We start from the raw sequence: 20,977 nt of genomic DNA, 5'->3' as shown, positions 1-20,977 counted from the left end.
CAGACCTACTAGAGAATGGACTTGAGGACACGGGGAGGGGGAAGGGTAAGCTGGGACAAAGTGAGAGAGTGGCATGGACATGTATACACTACCAAAGGTAAAACCAATAGCTAGTGGGAAGCAGCCGCATAGCACAGGGAGATCAGCTCGGTGCTTTGTGACCACCTAGAGGGGTGGGATAGGGAGGGTAGGAGGGAGGGAGATGCAGAGGGAAGAGATATGGTGATATATATATATATATATATATATAGCTGATTCACTTTGATATAAAGCAGAAACTAACACTATTATTGTAAAGCAATTATACTCCAATAAAGATGTAAAAAAAAAAAAAAAACGGACCTTGCTGGGGAGTAACAAACTCTCAAAAGCAAACCCAGGGCTTTCCTGGTGGCGCAGTGGTTAAGAATCCTCCTGCCAATGCAGGGGACAGAGGTTCGAGCCCTGGTCCGTGAAGATCCCACAGGCCACAGAGCAGCTACGCCCGTGCACCACAACTACAGAGCCTGCGCTCTGGAGCCTGCAATCCACAACTACTGAAGCCCGCATGCCTAGAACCCATGCTGCACAACAATGAGAAGCCCACGCACCACAACTAGAGAAAAGCCCGTGCACAGCAACTAAGACCCAATGCAGCCAAAAATATATAATTAATTAATTTTTTTAAAAAGTGCTTATCCCATCTTTCAAGACTTCCATGATCTACATTTAAGTAATGCTTTTTGAGCTTTTTAGTTCATGTTTACATCTTTTTATACTCCAGCTGAAGATTACTTGCTATTTCTCAAATATGCTCTGTATTTTCTGGCTTCTGTGTCTTTATTAATGCTGTCCTTTGCATCTATCAAAGTCTTATCCAACCTCAAATGTCTGTGTCAAAGGTCACCCATCTCAGTTCATCTTCCTGATTCTCCCATAAACAGATGTGGCTTCTCACACCCCACCCTCCAAATCTTCCCAGTATTTTGATGTGCTTCTCTTTTGTACTTATCATAATCTAACTTATTATAGCTATTTATACATGGGTTTTTTTCTTCACATTATCTAGAGGATTGTAGATATCTTGAGTGTAAGCACTTGATTGCAAAGTCATCTTTGCATCCCCTTTTTCTCCCCCGCCCACCGAAGCCTACCACACTTCATTGGCTCAAAACGTTCTTCTGGATTAAATCAGCAAAGGGTGCTTATCGAAGGGAAAGAAAAAGCCTTTATCCTCATTCTAACAAGGCAATGTGTTTTTATCCTACATATCTTTCTTTTATCCTAGAAGCTCCCTCTCCGGCTCCAGTTCTCCCACAGACCTGATGCAGATGTTGCAGATGTACTGTGTGTTCCACATTACTATGAAGTAGGGGGGGGTGGCATTTTTTCCCAGTGCACATTTTTTCTCAATACAGTTTCTATCACAAGCTCTGGGGAGCTCTAAAACAGATCCCCAACCCAATCAGCTCTGACCAGTGCTGTAACAAGGTACATATTCCCAGCAGTGACATCTCTCCCTTGGCAAAATAACAGCATGAAAATAAAGATAACTGCTTTAAAACGAGCCCTTCCACAGTCAAGGGAAAGAGCTTACAGAGGGCCCTTTAAAACGAGACCTTCTAAAGAAAGGAGAAGAGCTTAATGAGGGACCTTTAAAATGAGCCCTTCCGTAGGCAGGGGAAGAGGTTACAAAGGCTGGAAGGGGCAGAAACACAAGGACAAATTAGGCCAAGGGGCAAAAGTATGTGCCATGCCAGCTCTACATGGAGGGTGCAATCAGTCATATGAATTCCTAATATTAAAACTTGCAGTTTGAGTGCTGGAGATTTCCTTTTTTTTTTAATTTTTAGTTTTTAACACTTTTATTGGGGTATAATTGCTTTACAATGTTGTGTTAGTTGCTGCTGTATAACGAAGTGAATCAGCTATACGTATACATATATCCCCATATCCCCTCCCTCTTGCGTCTCCCTCCCACCCTCCCTATACCACCCCTCTAGGTGGTCACAAAGCACCGAGCTGATATCCCTGTGCTATGTGGCTGCTCCCCACTAGCTATCTTGGCATGGACATATATACACTACCAAATGTAAAAAAGAGATTTCCTTTTTATTAAGGAAAATTTTCAATAGAAGCAAAAGTAGACAAAACACTACAGTGAACTTTCATCTACTTCTCACTCAGTTTTTAAAATTATCAACTTAAGCCAATTTTATTCATTTAAACTCCCATTGCTATTATTATTTTTAATAACAGCTTTATTGTGGATATAATTCACATACTGTACAATTTACCATTTAAAGTATACAGTTCAAAGGTTTTTAATATATTCAAGCTTAGCAGCCATCACCAAAATCAATTTCAGAACATTTTTATCACTCCAAAAAGAAACCCTGTCCTGATTAATGTCATTTACCCCCAGCCTTAGGTAACCGCAAATCCACTGTTTCTATCAGTTTGCCTATTCTGGACATTTCATATAAATGGAATCATATAATATGTGGTCTTTTGTGACTGGTTTCTTCCACTTATAATGTTTTCAAGGTTCATTCATGTCGTAGCATGTGTCAGTACTTCACTCCTTTTTATTGCCAAGTAATATTCCATTGTATAGATGGACCACACTTATTCATCCATTCACCAGCTCATCAACATATAAGTTGTTTCTACTTTCTGGCTGTTATAAATATGTGCATTCAAGTTTTTGTGTGAACGTATGTCTTCACTTTTCCTGGGTATATACTTAGGAGTAAAACTGATGGGTCAAATGGCAACTTTATGTTTAACTTTTTGAGGAACTATAGATTATTTTCCAAAGTGGCTGTGCCATTTTTAATTTTCATCAGCAATGTATGCAGATTCCAATATCTCCACATCCTCACCAACACTTGTAACTGTCCACATTTTTTATTTCAGCTATCCTAGAGAATGTGAAGTGGTACTTCATTGTGGCTCTCATTTGCATTTTCCTGATGACTAGTGATGTTGAGCATCTTTTCATGTGTTTACGGACCATTTGTTATCTTTGGAGAAACATTTATTCAGATCCTTCATTCATTTTAATATTATTATTATTGAGTTGTACGAGTTCTTTATTTATTCTAGATACAAGTTCTTAATCAGATATATGATTTGCAAAATTTTTCTCCCATGTGTGGGTTGGTTTTTTTTTTTTCCACTTTTTGATAGTATCTTTTGGCACAGAAAACAATTTAAATTTTAATGACATCCAATTTACCTATTTTTTCTTCTGATTCTTGCACTTTTAGTGCCACATCTAAGAAACTGATGCCTAACCCAAAGTCATAATGACTAACATTATATTTTCTTCAAAAATTTAACCGTATTAGCTCTAACACTTAGGTCTTCGTTCCATTTTCAGTAAATTTTTGCATGTGTTCCAGTTGTCTTAGCACCATTCGTTCAAAGCAGATCAAGATATAAAAGATTTCTATCACTCCAGAAGGTTCTTCTGTGCCCCTTCTCAGTTCATACTCCCACTTCATCCAGCAAACATCCATTCACTCACTCCACCAAGCAGACATACCCATCCCAGAACCTTGCCACCCTCTCCTAAAAATTTCAGTATGTGTCAGTACTTCACTCCTGTATAACCCTCTCCTAAAAATTTCCTTAATAACTGTTAACTTGAGTAAACATAAGTAATAGGAATTCTGCTTCCTGGATCCACATGGCCCACCCTCTCCTTTGACAGAAAAGAAAACATTCCCATTAATTTGGCAAAGGGAAACGCATCTTATCACCCTTCCCTGAGTCTGAAAACGCTATTGCTTTGTACTCAGTCCCAGTCAGTGAAAAAAAAAAATTTAATGGATTATACAGACAACTACCTTTTAACTGTGTATATTATCTTGGAACTTTACTCTGTGAGGGTGGAAAGTACTGGCTGCTCCATGAGCCTTTGAGTGCTTCCTTGCTCTCTCTTTGCCGTCTGTGGCTGGTAGTATGCTGGTCTTTTTAAATTCTTCTCTCTATACCTCCTTATTTGATGAAGTTTCTATGATGTCTTCCAGTTCTGTTATCATGTGGCTTGTTGATTTGAATTGTACTTTTGTCTCATGTGGTTTACTTAGGAGTTAACCGGGAGAAACACAAAGCAACAGTCCAATTGTCTGAAGAGTAAAGATTTGTAAAATATCTTCTTGAAATAAGAGCTATCCTCTCAAAAACAATTAGATAGAAGGTACAATATCATTTGCATATGATTCGTATGTACCTGAAAAACCCAAGAGAATCAACTGAAAAATGATGACAGTGTCACACATATAACAAAAAATGGGTATCCATAAACATATAAAAAACCCCTAAAAATAAGTAAGAAAAAGACAAATAACACAACAGAAAAATGAGCAAAACACATTAACAGGCATACCTCAGAAGAGAAAATCCAAATGGCTGAAAAACATTTGAAAAAATGTTCAACCTCTTTAGTAATCAGGGAAATGGAAATTAAAATCACAAATAATACCATCATATACCTAAAAATTGGGAGGAAAGTTAGATAATGTCAAGTATTAATGAGATCTAAAACAACTGTAGCCTTTCATTCCCACCACCTCCACTTGCTTATCTGTAACCTCCCTCCAGCAGTGAGACACCTGGCTCCCCCATTCACCATACAGTTATATAACCATTCCTTTCCAGCATACATCACAGTAGTGTCAGAATTATTGACTTAAACCCCTGTGCTCATTCATTTTTACCCCTCTGCCTTGCTTTGTTCTTCTCCATTGCACTCCACACCACTTGATATGTTTATTTTCTCTCTTCCTCTTCAGTGATAACAGGGACTTTTACTGCTGGGTTCTCAGCACCTAAAACTGCCTTGAACAAAGTACGTGCTCAACAAATATTAGCTGGATGAATAAATGAATTAAAAATCTTTATTATGGTTTATTACCATAATTACCAGCCTCAGCCAGACCTTTCTTAGCCAGCACTAGTTATTTGGCTGTGTGACAGTTTACTTCAGTTAAATTATAATCATAGAATATAATTTAGACTTTCACCAATTCAACTGACTTCTCTCCCTAATTGCTACAATTATAACCACCAACTGAGGGAATTCCCTGGTGGCCCACTGGTTAGGGCTCTGCACTTTCACTGCCGAGGGCGAGGGTTCAATCCCTGGTCAGGGAACTAAGATCCCGCAAGCCGTGCAGCACAGCCAAAAATAAATAAATAAAATTAAAAACAATTTTTAAATAAAATAAAATAATCACCAACTGAAAACAGTGAACAATCACTTGCAGCTTCTAGTTTCCCTCTAAGGCCTGACTCAAGCCACCCTTCCCAACCCCTGCCAAACCTAAACCTCCTGGACACCACCAACCTTATTTAAATTTCCTAGACACTTTCAATTCTGAGTGTTCTAGCTATCTATTGATAAATATTTTCATATTTGTTAGGAACATGAACAACATAATCACTATCATAAGTTCAAATCACAGAGTTAAAAGAAGAATTTAATAAAAATTAAGCTGTTAATTTTACATTAACCTTCCAAAAGAACTGTGAGGGCATGTAAAATGATTTTTGGAAAAAGTACAGATTTGCTCTCTTTCCCTAAGTGTGGAAGTCTGAGTTTTAAGAACAAACACTAAAAGGAAACATATGGAAAAGATCAGTAACAAGATGAAATCTTGGCCCAAATACGGTCTGCCACGTTTTACATACCAGTGTCTCAAATAATAGATGAGATTTTTACAGTATTGCCAAAACATCTCTTGAAACACTGTACACTTTTTTAAAATCTGAAGTATAATGAAATAAATCTTGTGAGTTCTTTATAAAAACCTAATGGAAAATACTATTTTGAGGAAACAAAAACAAATTCCAGAAATCACTTTACCTTATTAGTTTGTACAAGCTTGAAAGAATCTCCCAAAGAATGAACTCAAAGTTCACTGCCAAGAGATACAAGTTAACTCTCTGTTTAAAATATGAAAATGTTGGTATAAAAATATAGCATTTAAGTAGTTAACTGCCACTCTTCAAGAGAGACAGCTCAGTGAAATTTGTAAATTTTCTACATCTGCAAAATAAAGGCAATAATAGCTGGTCAACAGAAGTTCCTAATTCCATCTTATTCAATACTATAAAATTATTTTTTTGTACTAGTAAAAACAGACAAATCAGAGATATACCTTCTGACTGAATTCCATAACTAAGAGATTAATTTTATTTCAAAGGTTATTAGAATGCATGCTAGTGGATGTATCTGGGAGGAAGATGAGAAAGGGGATAGCTGATAGAAAAGAAGGTATACTTCTTGGTATGGAAAAGTAATATATTTAATCTGTGTCACCAATGACCATCTATTTCATTTTTAAAATAAACTAGATGTGAAATGCTGTATGTTTCTAATCCTGGTTCCTTGTCTTAATAAAGGGAAGCACTGGTGTGAACACACGGTATCAGACAACTGAGGTCTCAAGATAACTCTGAGTTCCACCTTAAAATGCCAAGACACTGAGCTCCATGTTACAGTGGACCTTACTTTGAAGAATTCTTTGGCATGAAAATGAAAATAAAAACAGTAATCAGTACATGCTGTTTCATTTAGTTCTGTTTGCCTTTCATACTAGAGGAAATTCTTGCCATACCTCAAGCCAAAATTAAGGGGAAAAGAAAGAAGTAAGCCACATAAATCTGACCAAGAACACAAGCATTTTAATTTGAGTCCACAAAGTTTTGGATAATGAAAAGAAATACATAATTTTAATTCAACCCTAGTATTTTCCAAGTAGATTATATTTGCTTAAATTGCTATAGCAATTCAAGGGACAGCCCTGCCTGGACACACAGTTACTGTGGATTTTTAAGAGATTCAGTTTAAGAATTTAGGAATTTCTGATTCATTTACAGGATTTGCAAATTCATCAGCCCCTGAAAACTAAAGCAAACTCAACAGGTATGATGATAAAATAATTTTCAATTTTTAAAGAAAATATTCCTACTGTTAAAAATATATTTGATTTAACATTAAAATAGATTGTAGCCATCATAAATGCACACTTTTATAAGCAATATCTGGTAAAAGCTACATTAAAATTTGATTAGCAAAAATATTCAGGGAAATAATATAGGGAATTTAATTTTCTAACTTAAGATTTACCCAATAAATGATCTTTGTTTAGATTTTTTTTTTACTTTGAATGAAAGATTCTCACGTTAATGAAATAATTTTCTTTTCTCTTTCCCTCTCCCTCTCCCTCTCTCTCTCTCTCAACTTTAAGTGACAAAAAACCAGTGAACGCCTTTGAGCCATACATCTGAGCAATGCTAGAGATTCTGGTTTTACAGAAATGGGTATTTGTACAAATTTCACTAGAAATTTTCTCAAAATTTCTTTAATAACCAAATCCCTGATATTACGATGTGTTTGCCTCTTCTTCAAAGAGAAAATACAAGTACTCTATCTAGCACTGAAGGTTCTAGTTTCTTGGGTTTCAGTTAATTAAGATCCAAATGTATTATGGCTAAAAATAATTTTGAGACTTTCATATTTTTAATAGCAAAAGAGTTTTACTTCCTTAGGCCTTGTGTGTGATAGTGATGTACACAACTTTAATTTTACAGAGTTAAATTTAAAACTGCTTTGGAAAAAATTCTGAATCATATCATAATACTTGGTTTCTTATATTCTAGTTTCTGTGGCATAACAATAAAACAATTAAGTTTTTAAAATAATAAAATGCTATGAAGCTTTCCAATTACTTTAAACTTTCCAGGACTAAGTTTCATCTCATTTTGATTAGTAATTTAAATTAGAACTTTCTTGATGAAAGCACGAGTGCTTTTTTCCAGGTAAGGGAAATGTTATGACATAGAAACTTTTTTAGCTATAATATGAAAAATTCATATTAATGAGTAATTTTAAAAACCTGGTAACATATTTCAGTTTGCTTTAAACTTTCTTTTTCACATTTGTGATTTTTCTACTAAACAAGGTAAGGAATACAGGTAGGAAAGTGAATACAGTATATTGTGACAGAGAAATATTCAATAGAAAAGAGAAAAGCCATGTTCTCTGTGAAAATTTTCATTTAGAGAAATCACTGTGGTGAAATAAATGCCTAGAAATAATCAACATTAGCAGCAATAAACATCACTAACAAGATGTAACCTATAACAAAAAAATCAATCATGCATTCAACAAATCTGTGAGCACTTACAAACTGTGCATTGTACTAGAGTCTGTCAAAAATTAGAGGTTGAGAAATGAGATGATTGACAGTGAGTTATAATGTTTTGCTATGAGTTATCCTATAGGAGACAAGGCATAAATTGCCGAACATAAAAGGCAGAAGTAATAAAAATATGCCTTGCAAATGGCTGGTAAAAGATTAGCTGAATGAAAAATTTGGATAAAAAGAAATAAGAGAGCACTGTAACAGGGAAAATGATCAGGGGTGAAGTTGAGGAGTAAGAAAAATAGAAAATAATGGGTATATCAATGGAGATGGAATGGATTTCAGACCAGAAAACAGCACTTATTGAAAAGGGAGTGGGACAAGGTTGAGCTACAGGGCCGAGGTCCTCAGTGGATGAGGACAATGATAATGAGCTCAGATTTAGTAGAGAAACTGTCTTCAGGGAAAGACCTTTCCTCTTAGGTGGCCAAGAAGACCAAAAGCAGATAATACTAAGAATCCCTTTATTTTCAGAGAGGCCCTCGTCATGAGGTCTTGATTCCTAGGCAAAGGTAAGTGCTGAACCAAAAGTATCATCCAGGTCTCCTTTTTTCCCAACAATTTCTTGTAGTTGTTGAACAGTCATGACTTTAAATATCAAATGTAAGGTTACTAACTGATGATTACTGATGTTCTAACACAAGGATAAAATTCAGAGTTCTGATGAGCAGTACTCTTTCCAATGTTCAACTGTGTATCAGTCAGCTTCTGAGACCCCCTACATGGCCTGACCCCGCACAGCTGCATGTCTCTGCCTCTTTGCTTCTACTTTCATCTCAACTCCATGGTGCAGTACTTTAAATGAAGTATGACAAGCACTTTAAAAAAAAGTTTATATGTTATAGTATAATGAGTATAATAAAATACTATAATTTTAATACATAAAATATTATCAACTAGAGAGTAATATGTATAGGGTGTTCTATACTCATTCCTGGGAATCTCCCAAAGTCTTGGCCAAATGATGTCTGCAAAGGTTTCCCTGTCTCCCGCAAGCAGGGTTAAGCCACTGGTTCTCACAGCACTGGTATCTCTGCTGCAAACCATACTTCCCTCTGCCTGAGAATATGGTTCACTGTGCTGTGCCTCTCTTGTCCACTAAATTGTATGCACTAAATTGTATGCTCATGTCTTCATATTTTCATTTCTGTGTTTCCCACCAAGTACAGAGCCTCACCCCTAAAATTCAAGACAATCATCAAGTAACCCAATCAAACTAACTAAATCACTAGTAATATTTGCAAGGCTCTTTTCTAACCATGTCCACACACAACATCTAGTACAGGGTCACTAATTATAGCAGGTGAAAATGCACTCCTAATCATACCCACTGGGAGCTTCCCAGTGCCCTGTCTGGGTCAGCCAGCACTGAACACTGCTGCCCTTTGGGATGAGACCACACTCTTTCACTTCTCCTCCCAGGACTCTATCTTACTTGATGCATGAACACTGCAGTGTGAAGATTATGGCTCAGCTATATTAATGAATTAAACTAGGTGTTCATTCCAAGAGTGCAAATTCCTGAGGTTACAATTTAGGCCTCTAGGTTCTGGTTGAGATTGGCTGTAACAGTCTTATTTTGCTCCTTCAACAGTTAACCACCACATCCCAAATATCTCACCCTTTGTTGCTTACATGTTTTGCTCATCTCTTCTATCTGCAAATCTTCCCTATTTCCCTCTGTGAGAACCCTCATATTCCTTCAAAGTCTAATTCAAATGCGATGTCCTCCATGAATCACATGGATAAAAAGGAACAATGGATGGAGTCTATTTAGATTTGCGAAAGGAAACTTTATGAATTTCAAAATCAAAATTGTTTAAAAGATGAAACCACTACCATTTTGGCATTTTATGTAGGAAGGGATAAGATTAAATAGAAGTCAATATATTAGAGTAAATGATTGTCTATTCTATTTTCTTGGTGAAAAAAGAGGCAAGGTCATCATCTGATTCTCCACTAAGACCTAAACTCCTGGGAGACAGGACAGTGTGTTTTTAATATCTGTGTATCTAGAAATTAACTCCAAAATATTAGTGGAAAGAAAGAAACTAGGAAGGTAATAGTAAAAAATGTATAGAATAACCAATTAGAAACTAATTTTTTAGAATATAAATATTGTGTGTGTTTGTGATTTAAAGTATTTATTCAAGTAGAGTCAGAGACAAAATAATTGGATTCTGCAAACTATTTCACAGGGAAAAATTGAAGTCACAGTTAGTCTTGGACAGAAAACACTAAGAGGAAACATGATAGTTATTTTTAATATCTCAAGCTTTCACATAAAATGGAGTGTTCTATGTTCTTCCAAAGAGCAGAAAAGAACATCAGCAAACAAAAGTTGCAGCGGGAAAATTTTGGTTAATATCAAGAATCTCCTAAGTAACTAAAACATAGAGACTCTCTTCTCATAGGCAGTAAACATCACTGAAGGGGCCAAATAGTCAGTGAGAACATCCAGCATTTATGTGGAAAGAGCACTTGGCTTTGGGGTGGACAGATGTCATGCGATCATTGTAAATCTACAGTCTAGTAAGCAAGACAAATCGAGATTCTCTTAAAAGATTCTCTTAGTCTGGTTCAATGCAGTATGTGACTTTTTAAAAAATACCACCTTATATATTAATTTTGGTCTGAGAAGTACCCATTAATTCTGGACATTCTTTTATATATTTCAATACAGATATAGATCTTATGCATCTTATATAACTGTCAATTTATATACAAATTATTCTAAGTTTACTCACTTTTCCCACAATATATTTCCTTTTTGCCTTGTAATAGGACAAAAAAAGGAACATGGGCTTTTCAAGTCCAGTATGTGTCCTTTTCTTCTTTCTTGGAGTCAAAGTATATTGCCAGTATGAAAGTTATCAATGGGATGAAGATTATGACCAAGAACCAGATGATGTCTACCAACCAGAATTCCAATTTCATCAAAATGAAGATTATGGAGTTCCATTTCATCAGCATACTTTAGGTTGTGCCAGTGAATGCTTCTGTCCACCTAACTTTCCATCATCAATGTACTGTGATAATCGTAAACTCAAGACTATCCCAAATATTCCAGCATACATTCAGCAAGTTTATCTTCAGTTTAACGAAATTGAGGTTGTGACTACAGATTCATTCATCAATGCCACTCATCTTAAAGAAATCAACCTCAGCCACAACAAAATTAAATCTCAAAAGATTGATCATGGTGTGTTTGCTAAATTGTCAAATCTACTACAACTTCATCTACAGCATAACAATTTAGAAGACTTTCCATTTCCTCTTCCTAAGTCTTTGGAAAGGATTCTTCTTGGTTACAATCAGATCTCCAGACTGCAGACAAATGCTGTGAATGGGCTAGTAAACTTGACCATGCTTGATCTTTGTTATAATCAAATTGATGATTCTACATTACAAGAAAAAATCCTTGCGAAAATGGAAAAACTAATGCAGCTTAACCTATGTAATAACAGATTAGAATCAATGCCTCCTGGTTTGCCTTCTTCACTTATGTACCTGTCTTTAGAAAATAATTCAATATCTGCTATACCAGAAAATTACTTCAATGAACTCCCAAAACTTCATGCTCTGAGAATGTCACACAATAAACTACAAGACATCCCATATTATATTTTTAATCTTTCCAACCTTATAGAGCTCAATGTTGGACACAACAAACTGAAGCAAGCATTCTATATTCCAAGAAATTTAGAACACCTATATCTAGAAAATAATGAAATTGAAAGTATGTAAAATTTCATTTTTCTGTATGTATTGTTTTTATTTTTATTTACTTATTTTTAATTTTTATTTATTTACTTATTTATTTTTAATTTTTATTTTATATTGGCGCACAGTTGATTGACAATGTTGTGCTAGTTTCAGGTGAACAGCAAAGTGATTCAGTTATACATATACATGTATCGATTCTTTTTCAAATTCTTTTCCCATTTAGGTTATTATAGAATATTGAGCAGTGATCCCTGTGCTATAGAGTATGTCCTTGTTGTACATGTCAATCCCAAACTCCCAATCTATTCCCCTCCCTCACTCTTCCCCGCAGTAACTATAAGTTCATTCTCTCAGTCTGTTTCTGTTTTGTAAATAAATTCATTTGTATCATTTTTTCTTCGATTCTGCATATAAGTGATATCATATGATATTTTTCTTTCTCTGACTTACTTCACTTAGTGTGATAATCTCCAGGTCCATCCATGTTGCTGCAAATGGCATTATTTCATTCTTTCTTAATGGCTGAGTAATATTCCATTGTATATATGTACCATATCTTGTTTATCCATTCATCTGTCGATGGATATTTAGGTTGCTTCCATGTCTTGGCTATTGGAAACAGTGCTGCAATGACATTTGGGGTGCCTCTATCCTTTCGAACCATGGATTTCTCCAGATATATGCCCAGGAGTGGGATTGCTGGATCAAATGGTAGCTGTATTTTTAGTTTCTTAAGGAACCTCCATACTGCTCTCCATAGTGGCTGTACCAATTTATATTCCCACCAATGATGTAGGAGGGTTCCCTTTTCTCCACACTCTCTCCAGCATTTATTGTTTATAGATTGTTTGATGATGGCCATTCTCACTGGTGTGAGGTGATATCTCATTGTAGTTTTGATTTGCATTTCTCTAATAATTAGTGATGTTGAGCATCTTTTCATGTGCCTCTTGGCCATCTGTATGTCGTCTTTAGATAAATGTCTATTTAGGTCTCCTGACCATTTTTTGACTGGGTTGTTTGGTTTTTTGTTATGGAGTTGTATGAGCTCTTTATAAATTTTGGAGACTAATCCCTTGTCGGTTGCATCGTTTGCAAATATTTTCTTCCATTTTGTAGGTTGTCTTTTCATTTTTTTAATGGTTTCCTTTGCTGTGCAAAAGCTTTTGAGTTTAATGAGGTCCCATTTGTTTATTTATTTTTTTATTTCCATTACTCTAGGAGATGGCTTAGAAAAGATATTGCTGCGATTTATGTCAAAGAGTGTTCTGCCTATGTTTTCCTCTAAGGGTTTTATAGTATCTGGTTTTACATTTAGGTCTTTAATCCATTTTGAGTTTAATTTGTGTATGGTGTTAAGGAATGTTCTAATTTCATTTTTTCACATGTAGCTGTCCAGTTCCCAGCACCATTTACTGAAGACACTGTCTTTCCTCCATTGTATAGTCTTGCCTCCTCTGTCGTAGATTAATTGACCATAGGTGTGCGGGTTTATTTCTGGGCTTTCTTCCCTGTTCCATTGATCTATATGTCTTTGTGCCCGTACCACACCATTTTGATGACTGTAGCTTTGTAGTATAGTCTGAAGTCAGGGAGCCTGATTCTTCCAGCTCCATTTTTCTTTCTCAAGATATCTTTGGCTATTCGGGGTATTTTGTGTCTCCACATGAATTTTAAGATTTTTTTTTCTAGTTCTGTGAAAAATGCCATTTCATAGGGATTGCACTGAATCTGTAGATTGCCTTGGGTGGTATAGTCATTTTGACAATATTGATTCTTCCAATCCAAGAACATGGTACATCTTTCCATCTGTTTGTATCATCTTCGATTTCTTTCATCAGCATCTTATAGTTTTTGGAGTACAGACAGGGCTTTTGTCTCCTTAGGTAGGTTTATTCCTAGTTATTTTATTCTTTTTGACGTGATGGTAAGTTGGATTGTTTCTTTAATTTCTCCTTCTGATCTTTCATTGTTAGTGTATAGAAATGCAACAGATTTCTGTGTATTAATTTTGTATCCTGCAACTTTACTGAATTCATTGATGAGCATCATTGTCTTTTAAAGACAGTAAGAAGAGTATTTTGACCTTTTAAAAAATGAATCTTTAAAAACCTATGCTTTACAAATTGCTGAAAATGGTTGCTTTGAAGCTGGCTAGGGAAATGGCAGAAATTGGCCCCAGAGAAAGGTGTACTCCAAGGTTTATAGTCTTTTCTATTAAACGTTATCACCTTGAACATTGAGAATTAGTACTGTAGAGTATACAAAGAAATATGAGATCCTGAGTAGTGGAACTATAGGTGATTTTCACTTTTTCCTTTTTGAGACTGTTTCTACTAAGAATTTATTACTTAAATAATTTATTTAATATTAAATAATTACTTAATAGCCAATGAAACCATCATTTATTTTGATAATATAAAATTCATTTATAGTTTCATTTTCATTTTATTATTTGATTACTGTAAAAAATAATTAAACCTAATTCCACTTACAAGTATTTTAATTAATAAAACTATACCCCATAAACATTTTAATAAAATTCAATATAGGATTATGGATGTAATACAGCAGGATTAATTTTTAATTTGTATTTTTCAGATATCAATGTCACACTGATGTGTCCATCTGTTGACCCACTACATTACCATCATTTAACATACATTCGTGTAGATCAAAATAAGCTAAAAGAGCCAATAAGCTCATACATTTTCCTCTGCTTCCCTCATATACACACTATTTACTATGGTGAACAAAGAAGCACTAATGGTCAAACAATACAACTGAAGACCCAAGTTTTCAGGAGATTTCAAGATGATGTTGACAGTGAAGATCACGATGATCACCATGAAGCCCCAGAAGAAGAAGGAACAGAAGAAAACGTTGACCCTCACTATTATGGAAGTCAAGAATGGCAAGAAACTATATAGGTATACATTTATAACTTCACAAAATCTTATTATTCCGTATAAATTTAACTAAATATGCATAGCTCGTAGTAATATACCTGGAATTGTGTACTAGTATGAGATCAGATTGAATTTAGGTTGTTGACAACATGTGCAGCATTACACAGGATTAGAACTTACTCAAAATGATACAAATCTTTAGAAATGTAAATTAGAATGATAAGTAGGAATCAAAAACTACACTTTGAATATTAAATTATCATCATGTTGAGAAAAAAAGCAAGTATGACCACTTCTATTAACAGTAATTTTTCTAATAATGATGAAAGAAGTAGTGTTAGAAGCTAAGAACTGTAAGCCATGTGCTTTAAATCACTATGAGCATAGTGTTTAAATGCCAGAAGGTTATATTAATGTAACAGCAGCTACTCATTTAAGGAATAGACTATTTTTTTGACCTAATGTCCAGAAAAGCTTTCACACTTGTATTTGAATATCATCACCATGACAGCCACCCCCCTGGGCCTACCACTTAGAGCACAGAATGATATTCTTGATTTTCAAGAGGCTATCGTACTAAGGATCCAAGGCACACAGACTTATGAAATCAACTAGTCTTGTTTTTCTCTCAGAGCACGAAAGCAACAAATATTTAAACCCTGTATTTGGATACCTAAAAAACACCAAATCATCTTATCACAATTCGTATTTTAGCAAATTTCAGCAATTGTACAAAACAATCTTGACTGCGTTCCAGTGTTTCTATAGTAAATTCACTAGAGAAAGGTTTTAGTTACATAAAGATTTGCTAATAAATAACTGCTCTGTTCACAAGGTTAAGTTAATGTTAGCACAAGAAAGTATATCAACATAATTAAACACTTCTATTTTCCTAGTACAATATATTAGAAACATATGTATATCAGCCAATGTTTATTTACACAGTGTTAAAGTTGAATAGAGTTCCTTTGAAATTTGAATGACAGGCTTTGATATCTTCTTTAAATCCTTAAAAATCATTTTGAAGCATTTTAAGTATGCCTTAAATGAAGTATAACTTCTATGATGAACTTTCTTGATTTACCAGGCTAATATTTCACAGAATTCCTCAGATAAGAAATAAACACAAATCTGGAACTGCCTACACAGGAGACCCTTCAAACAAACAGTAACAATTTAAATAGTATGCAAAAATACAAATTAAAACTATATTTTAAAAGCAGTTTTCTAGGGGTGAGTCTATTTTTCTGGAGATGACAGTTTAAAATGAAGCTTCTAATGCTCTTTATATCTTTGAGTAGGTTATTAGCATGTAGCAGAAACAGAACACCCACACGTGCCCAGGGACAAGCTCAACAATCCAGAATGAACATGAACAACACTTCATTCATTCATTCATTTAATTAACATTCAGCAAGTCATTTGGTATGCAGGGCTTAGTAATGAGAGGTCAAACAGAATACATATGTGCACCTGTGACGCTATGAGACACAGGTGTGAAGGTAAAGGTACGAGCAAAATGTTAGTGATGTGGGTAAAGCACATTTTCCAAAGAGGTAAAAAACTTTAAGGACCATCTCCCCCTTTATTGAAATTTTTTTAAATAGGGTTATAAATTTAAACATTTATTATGAGCTAATACGTGGAAAATACTGTGGGTGTTTTAGGAGATCAGAAAGAGAAGACTATTTCTTACCCAGAACAATTTAAAATTTAATGAGGAGCCATCAGGAAAATGCAAATCAAAACCACAGTGAGATACTCCTTTACATTCACTGGATAGCTATAATCAAAAAGGCAGACAAATAATAAGTATTAATGAGGAGGTACAGAAAGTGGAATCCGCTGGTGATGAAGTCAAATGGTGCAGCTGCTTTGGAAAGCAGTCTGGCAGTTTTTCAAAAAGTTAGTTACCTATGATCCAACAATTCCACTCCTAGATATATACCTAAGAGAACTGAACACATATGTTCACACAAAAACATGTACACAAATGTTTATAGCAGCATTATTCATTAATAGCCAAAAAGTAGAAACCACTCAAATGTCCTTCAGCTGATGAAAGGATAAACAAAATGTGGTATATCCACACAATGGAAAATTATTCAGCCAAAAGAAAATGAAGTACTGATACATGTTACTACATGGATGAACCATGAAGACATTATGCTAGTGAAAAGTCAGTCACAGGAGACCACCTATCGTATGATTCCATTTATATAAAATGTCTAGAAGAGGCAAATCTATAGAGACAGAAAGATTGTTGGCTGCCTGGGGTTGGGGGGCAGGAGAATAAAGGCAAACTGGGGGGTGACTGACAATGGATAGAGTCTTTCTTTTGGGGGTGATGAAAATATTCTGAAATTGATTATAGTGATGATTGTACAAGTTTGAAAATACTAAAAACTATTGAATTGTACACTTTAAAAAAGTGAATTGCATGAGATGTGAATTATTTCAATAAAGCTGTTATTTAAAAATTTAACAGAGACAATAAAATCTAATAACTCACTCTAACAAAAGGAAGAAAGAAATACAATGTGGCAGTAACTGAAACACTATGTGAACACAGATATACCGACTTTATTTCTGGCCAGGATGTGAAGCAGTTGAAGGCTTCGAAGAGGTGGTACTTTGATGTGTGAGTAGGGACTGACAGGCAAGAGTGGAGAAAACAAGGTCCTAAGGTGAGATTAATATAAAGATGTGGTAATTACTTATTTCACCTCTTGCACAGTTAAAATCCTCCAAATTTTCAGAATTCTGGAGCACCTATTTTTATCTCCTCCTAAATTGACAAATGAAAATACATTTTAATCTTCAATGAATAGGCTTAGTGAAGAAAAAAACTGCACAGTTTAGCAGTTTGTAACAAGGAATTTGAAATCAGATATACCTTGGTAGAAGCCTGACTTCACACTTGTAACTAAGCAAGATGACTCTGAGTAAGTTACTTCTTGAAGCCTCCCTTTCTGCATTTCTATAAGGAGGGTGGTTCTCACAGGGCTGTTATAAGGACAAGTAGAGACAGTGTACATACCAAAGCATTTAGCAAACTGCATGCCAGTTACAGGTACCCTACAAGCAGTAATTACTGCAGTATGTCCAGCCCAGCAGCACACTGGATATATGTGCCCCCAGCCATCAGCTGTGCTTCGCATGCCTTGGCGCTCTCTCGGGGACCCTCTAGAATTGGTGTTAGCATCTTTCAGGTTCCTTGCAAAGTTCCACTTGTACAAAAGATTAATAAACAAGACAGAATTTACTAAAGATTTCATTAGGGAGAGAGAGGAGGGAGCTTAAATCATATATCCACAACAAACATATTCCAAGTCATTATTTGATGGTTCAGCTTTCCAAAGCACCTCTAGATGGACTACAAGGGTGGGAAGAAGAGTTCCCTCCATCCCTCAAAAGGCACTTGGCTGCCTGGCTCCTCTGGCTAGAGTAGTCAAACTCTTCCTGTCTATTAGGAAGAAGAGGTCACCTCTGCTCTCCCTTTAAGGGCATGTATATATAAACACATCACAAAATGTCCTCCAGCTGCAGGGCCAAGTAAGGAGGCAGGTTAACAACCATCTTTTGTTACTCAAAAATGTCCAGAGGAACTCATGCCTACCCCAAGTATTTCTCATTAAAAAGAAAACAAAACAAATAACCACCAATGCTTTCCCTAGGAGGATGAAAAAATAAAGTTCTACCTCCTACCAGAGCTGCAAACAAAACCAGATGATATATTTATATCAGAAAAGAAAAAGATGAAAACTCATCAATTTTCTCATTACACTTCCACTAACAAATAAATCCAAATCATACCATGAACCCAAGCTTAATTAGCAAACATATTAGAAAGGAAATAAAAATAAAGGATATTTAATAAATTTGCTTATAATAATACTGGTTGAGAATGTTTAGCATGTGTTTAAATATCACCTGAAAACTACATTTTTACTTTATTCCTCAAGTTGGAACCACTAACCCAAAATGCAGATGTATGCATATCATGTAACATACTAAACCAATTCCATGGGGAAAAAACAGGAGAAATAAACCTGTCTCTTCTGTATACTTTTACTGTAGCAAAGGATTCATATGACCCAAGGAAAGCTAGAACTAAAACCCCAATTTCCTGATTCCAAATCCATCTTTTCTAAATCTTAGAAATAAAGAATAACAGCAGTTGGAAACAAAATTAAATCATAACTGCTAAAAATCCAAAGTTTCTTACATGTTCCAATTTCCTAAATAAGTATAACCTTGTATGCCTAGCAAGTAAATAGCACGGCATTTATGGATATGTCTGTCATTGCATGTTTAGGTTGCAAATTTATTATACGTAGACTTATGTACTACTCAGAAAAATTAAAATCACAAATATGATACATTTTTAACATTAACCCTTCTTTATACTGAGTCATAATTCCCCTCCCTTTAAACTTACGCCTTTAGTCCGGGAAGTACTTGGGTTCGCATCTTTATCTCATTTGACCAAACAACTAGGCTTCAGGCATAAGCAGAAATTTGAGACAGAGATTCAAATCATAGACTTCCCATAAAATCCTAGAATGTTCATTAGAAACAAGTCAGAGGTCATTCCCACACTGAAGGGGAGATGACTACACAAGGCAAAATTCTGGGACACCTTCAAAGATATAAAACCCTATAAAGATACCAAGGATAATGTGGCAGGGTCACCAAAAAGAACTCCACAGAGATAACCCTCTCAATTTTGGATAAATGCCTGCTCTTGAGCCTTAGCTTTCATCTTTTATTACTGTTCAGTGAAAGCTAAATAGCTTTCTACTAGGATACAATAGTTCTTTCTGGAGTAGAAAACAATCTAACGTTGAAACATATTTTATATTGGAAACTATGTAGTAAAGAATTTGACCCCAAAGAGGGGTTTGGGCTTTGCTGTCAGCTTCTAGGAGGTAATCTCTCTCTTTGTTTAGAATGGGGGTTAACACATCCAATCATAGGGTGGGACAGGCCATACCAAATAGTCTTAGGTTGGCCATGCCAGAAAGACAACCATGTGATTTAGGATGTGTCATATAGTATCAGTCAACCTGGGGGCAGAGTTCAACCATGTGGGATACTCAATTGATCATGCGTATGTAATGAAGCCCCAGTAAAAACTGAACTGTGAGGCTCAGTAGTGCTTTCCTGGTTGGCAATACCCATATTCCCTGTCATATATCAATGCTGGGCAGGTAACGCATCCTGAGAACAATGGAAGCTCTGCACTTGGAACCCTCATAGACTCTGTCCAATGCGTCTCTTACTCTGGCTGATGTTTATGTGTATCCTTTCCCTGTGATAAACCATAACCATGAATAGAATGGCTTTCAGTGAGTTCTATGAGTCGTAGAAAATTATCAAATGTGAGGGTAGTTTGGGGAACCCCGCAAACTTTCAATTGGTATAAGAAATGAGGATGGTTTTGGGGACTGTGCTCTCAAACTTTAAAGTTTGGCTAACTGTGAGTGGGAACATACATATTTTCCAGTGTAATTCTGAATATTTCTAGAATCTTACCTTGTGTAGTCATCTCCCCTTCAAGTGTGGATGTGACCTCTGACTTGCTTCTAACCAACACAATATTGCAAAGAGATGGCATATATATGATTATGGGTGCATGACTGCTACAAAGAAACTGTGAGATAATAAATGTGTGTTACTTTAGACCATTAAACTTATAATAAATAACCAATAAAATAGATAAGCAGTGATATTCTTCAGAAATGCAACATTAGAGGGATACTTCTAAAATGAAAATAGAATCATGCCACTCACTGGCTTAAAAATCTCTCAGTGGTCTCTCACTGGCTACAAATAAAACTCAAACACCTCAGCAAGGTATAAAAGACACTCTCCTTAATCTGACCTCTAGTCCCCTATCTGATCTCTTAACATGCGGCACCCACCTCACCTCTTCTCTCTCTCCCTCCAAGCTCCAGCCATATACAACTAATTATCCATTTCCTTAATGATCTACCCTCCCCACCTGTGTGCTGCTCCCATTCCCAGAGCACTTCTCCCTCGGCCTGCCCCCCACTCCCACCCCTCATTTTCTCTAGAGAAGTCAGTATGGTGCAGCCTCTGTGGCTTCACCCTTTCCCAGGCCACTGCAGAACTCTGTGC

The 20,977-nt window shown here is 35.7% G+C and overlaps 2 protein-coding genes across 5 annotated transcripts in view; one reads left to right on the top strand and one right to left on the bottom strand.

The window, feature by feature from the left end:
- CENPP (centromere protein P) overlaps nucleotides 1-20,977 on the bottom strand; it is a 242,670-nt gene that overhangs the window by 122,431 nt on the left and 99,262 nt on the right. The gene's annotated exons all lie outside the window — the stretch shown is intronic.
- Nucleotides 6,791-16,480, top strand: OMD (osteomodulin). Of its 2 annotated transcripts, XM_007111293.4 has the most exons (3): nucleotides 6,791-6,916; nucleotides 10,983-11,937; nucleotides 14,526-16,480. In XM_007111293.4, the coding sequence occupies exons 2-3, from the start codon at nucleotides 10,998-11,000 to the stop codon at nucleotides 14,852-14,854; spliced, it is 1,269 nt and encodes a 422-aa protein (XP_007111355.1). In that variant the 5' UTR covers nucleotides 6,791-6,916; nucleotides 10,983-10,997; the 3' UTR covers nucleotides 14,855-16,480. The 2 variants fall into 2 exon arrangements, with proteins under 2 accessions (XP_007111355.1, XP_054943263.1); XM_055087288.1 differs by lacking the exon at nucleotides 6,791-6,916 and having other exon boundaries at nucleotides 10,760-11,937.

The sequence above is a fragment of the Physeter macrocephalus genome, chromosome 9 (assembly GCF_002837175.3).
Source record: "Physeter macrocephalus isolate SW-GA chromosome 9, ASM283717v5, whole genome shotgun sequence".
Lineage (NCBI taxonomy): Eukaryota > Metazoa > Chordata > Mammalia > Artiodactyla > Physeteridae > Physeter > Physeter macrocephalus.
Note: the sequence above shows the minus strand (reverse complement) of the source record. Positions and strands in the feature narration are given on the sequence as shown.

What these genes read in the sequence shown, in the direction of transcription:
- OMD (XM_007111293.4), top strand. Translation starts at nt 10,998, where the DNA reads ATGGGCTTTTCAAGTCCAGTATGTGTCCTTTTCTTCTTTCTTGGAGTC. An exon ending in AGAAAATAATGAAATTGAAA is followed by an intron (nt 11,938 to 14,525) that starts GTATGTAAAATT and finishes TGTATTTTTCAG; the next exon opens with ATATCAATGTCACACTGATG.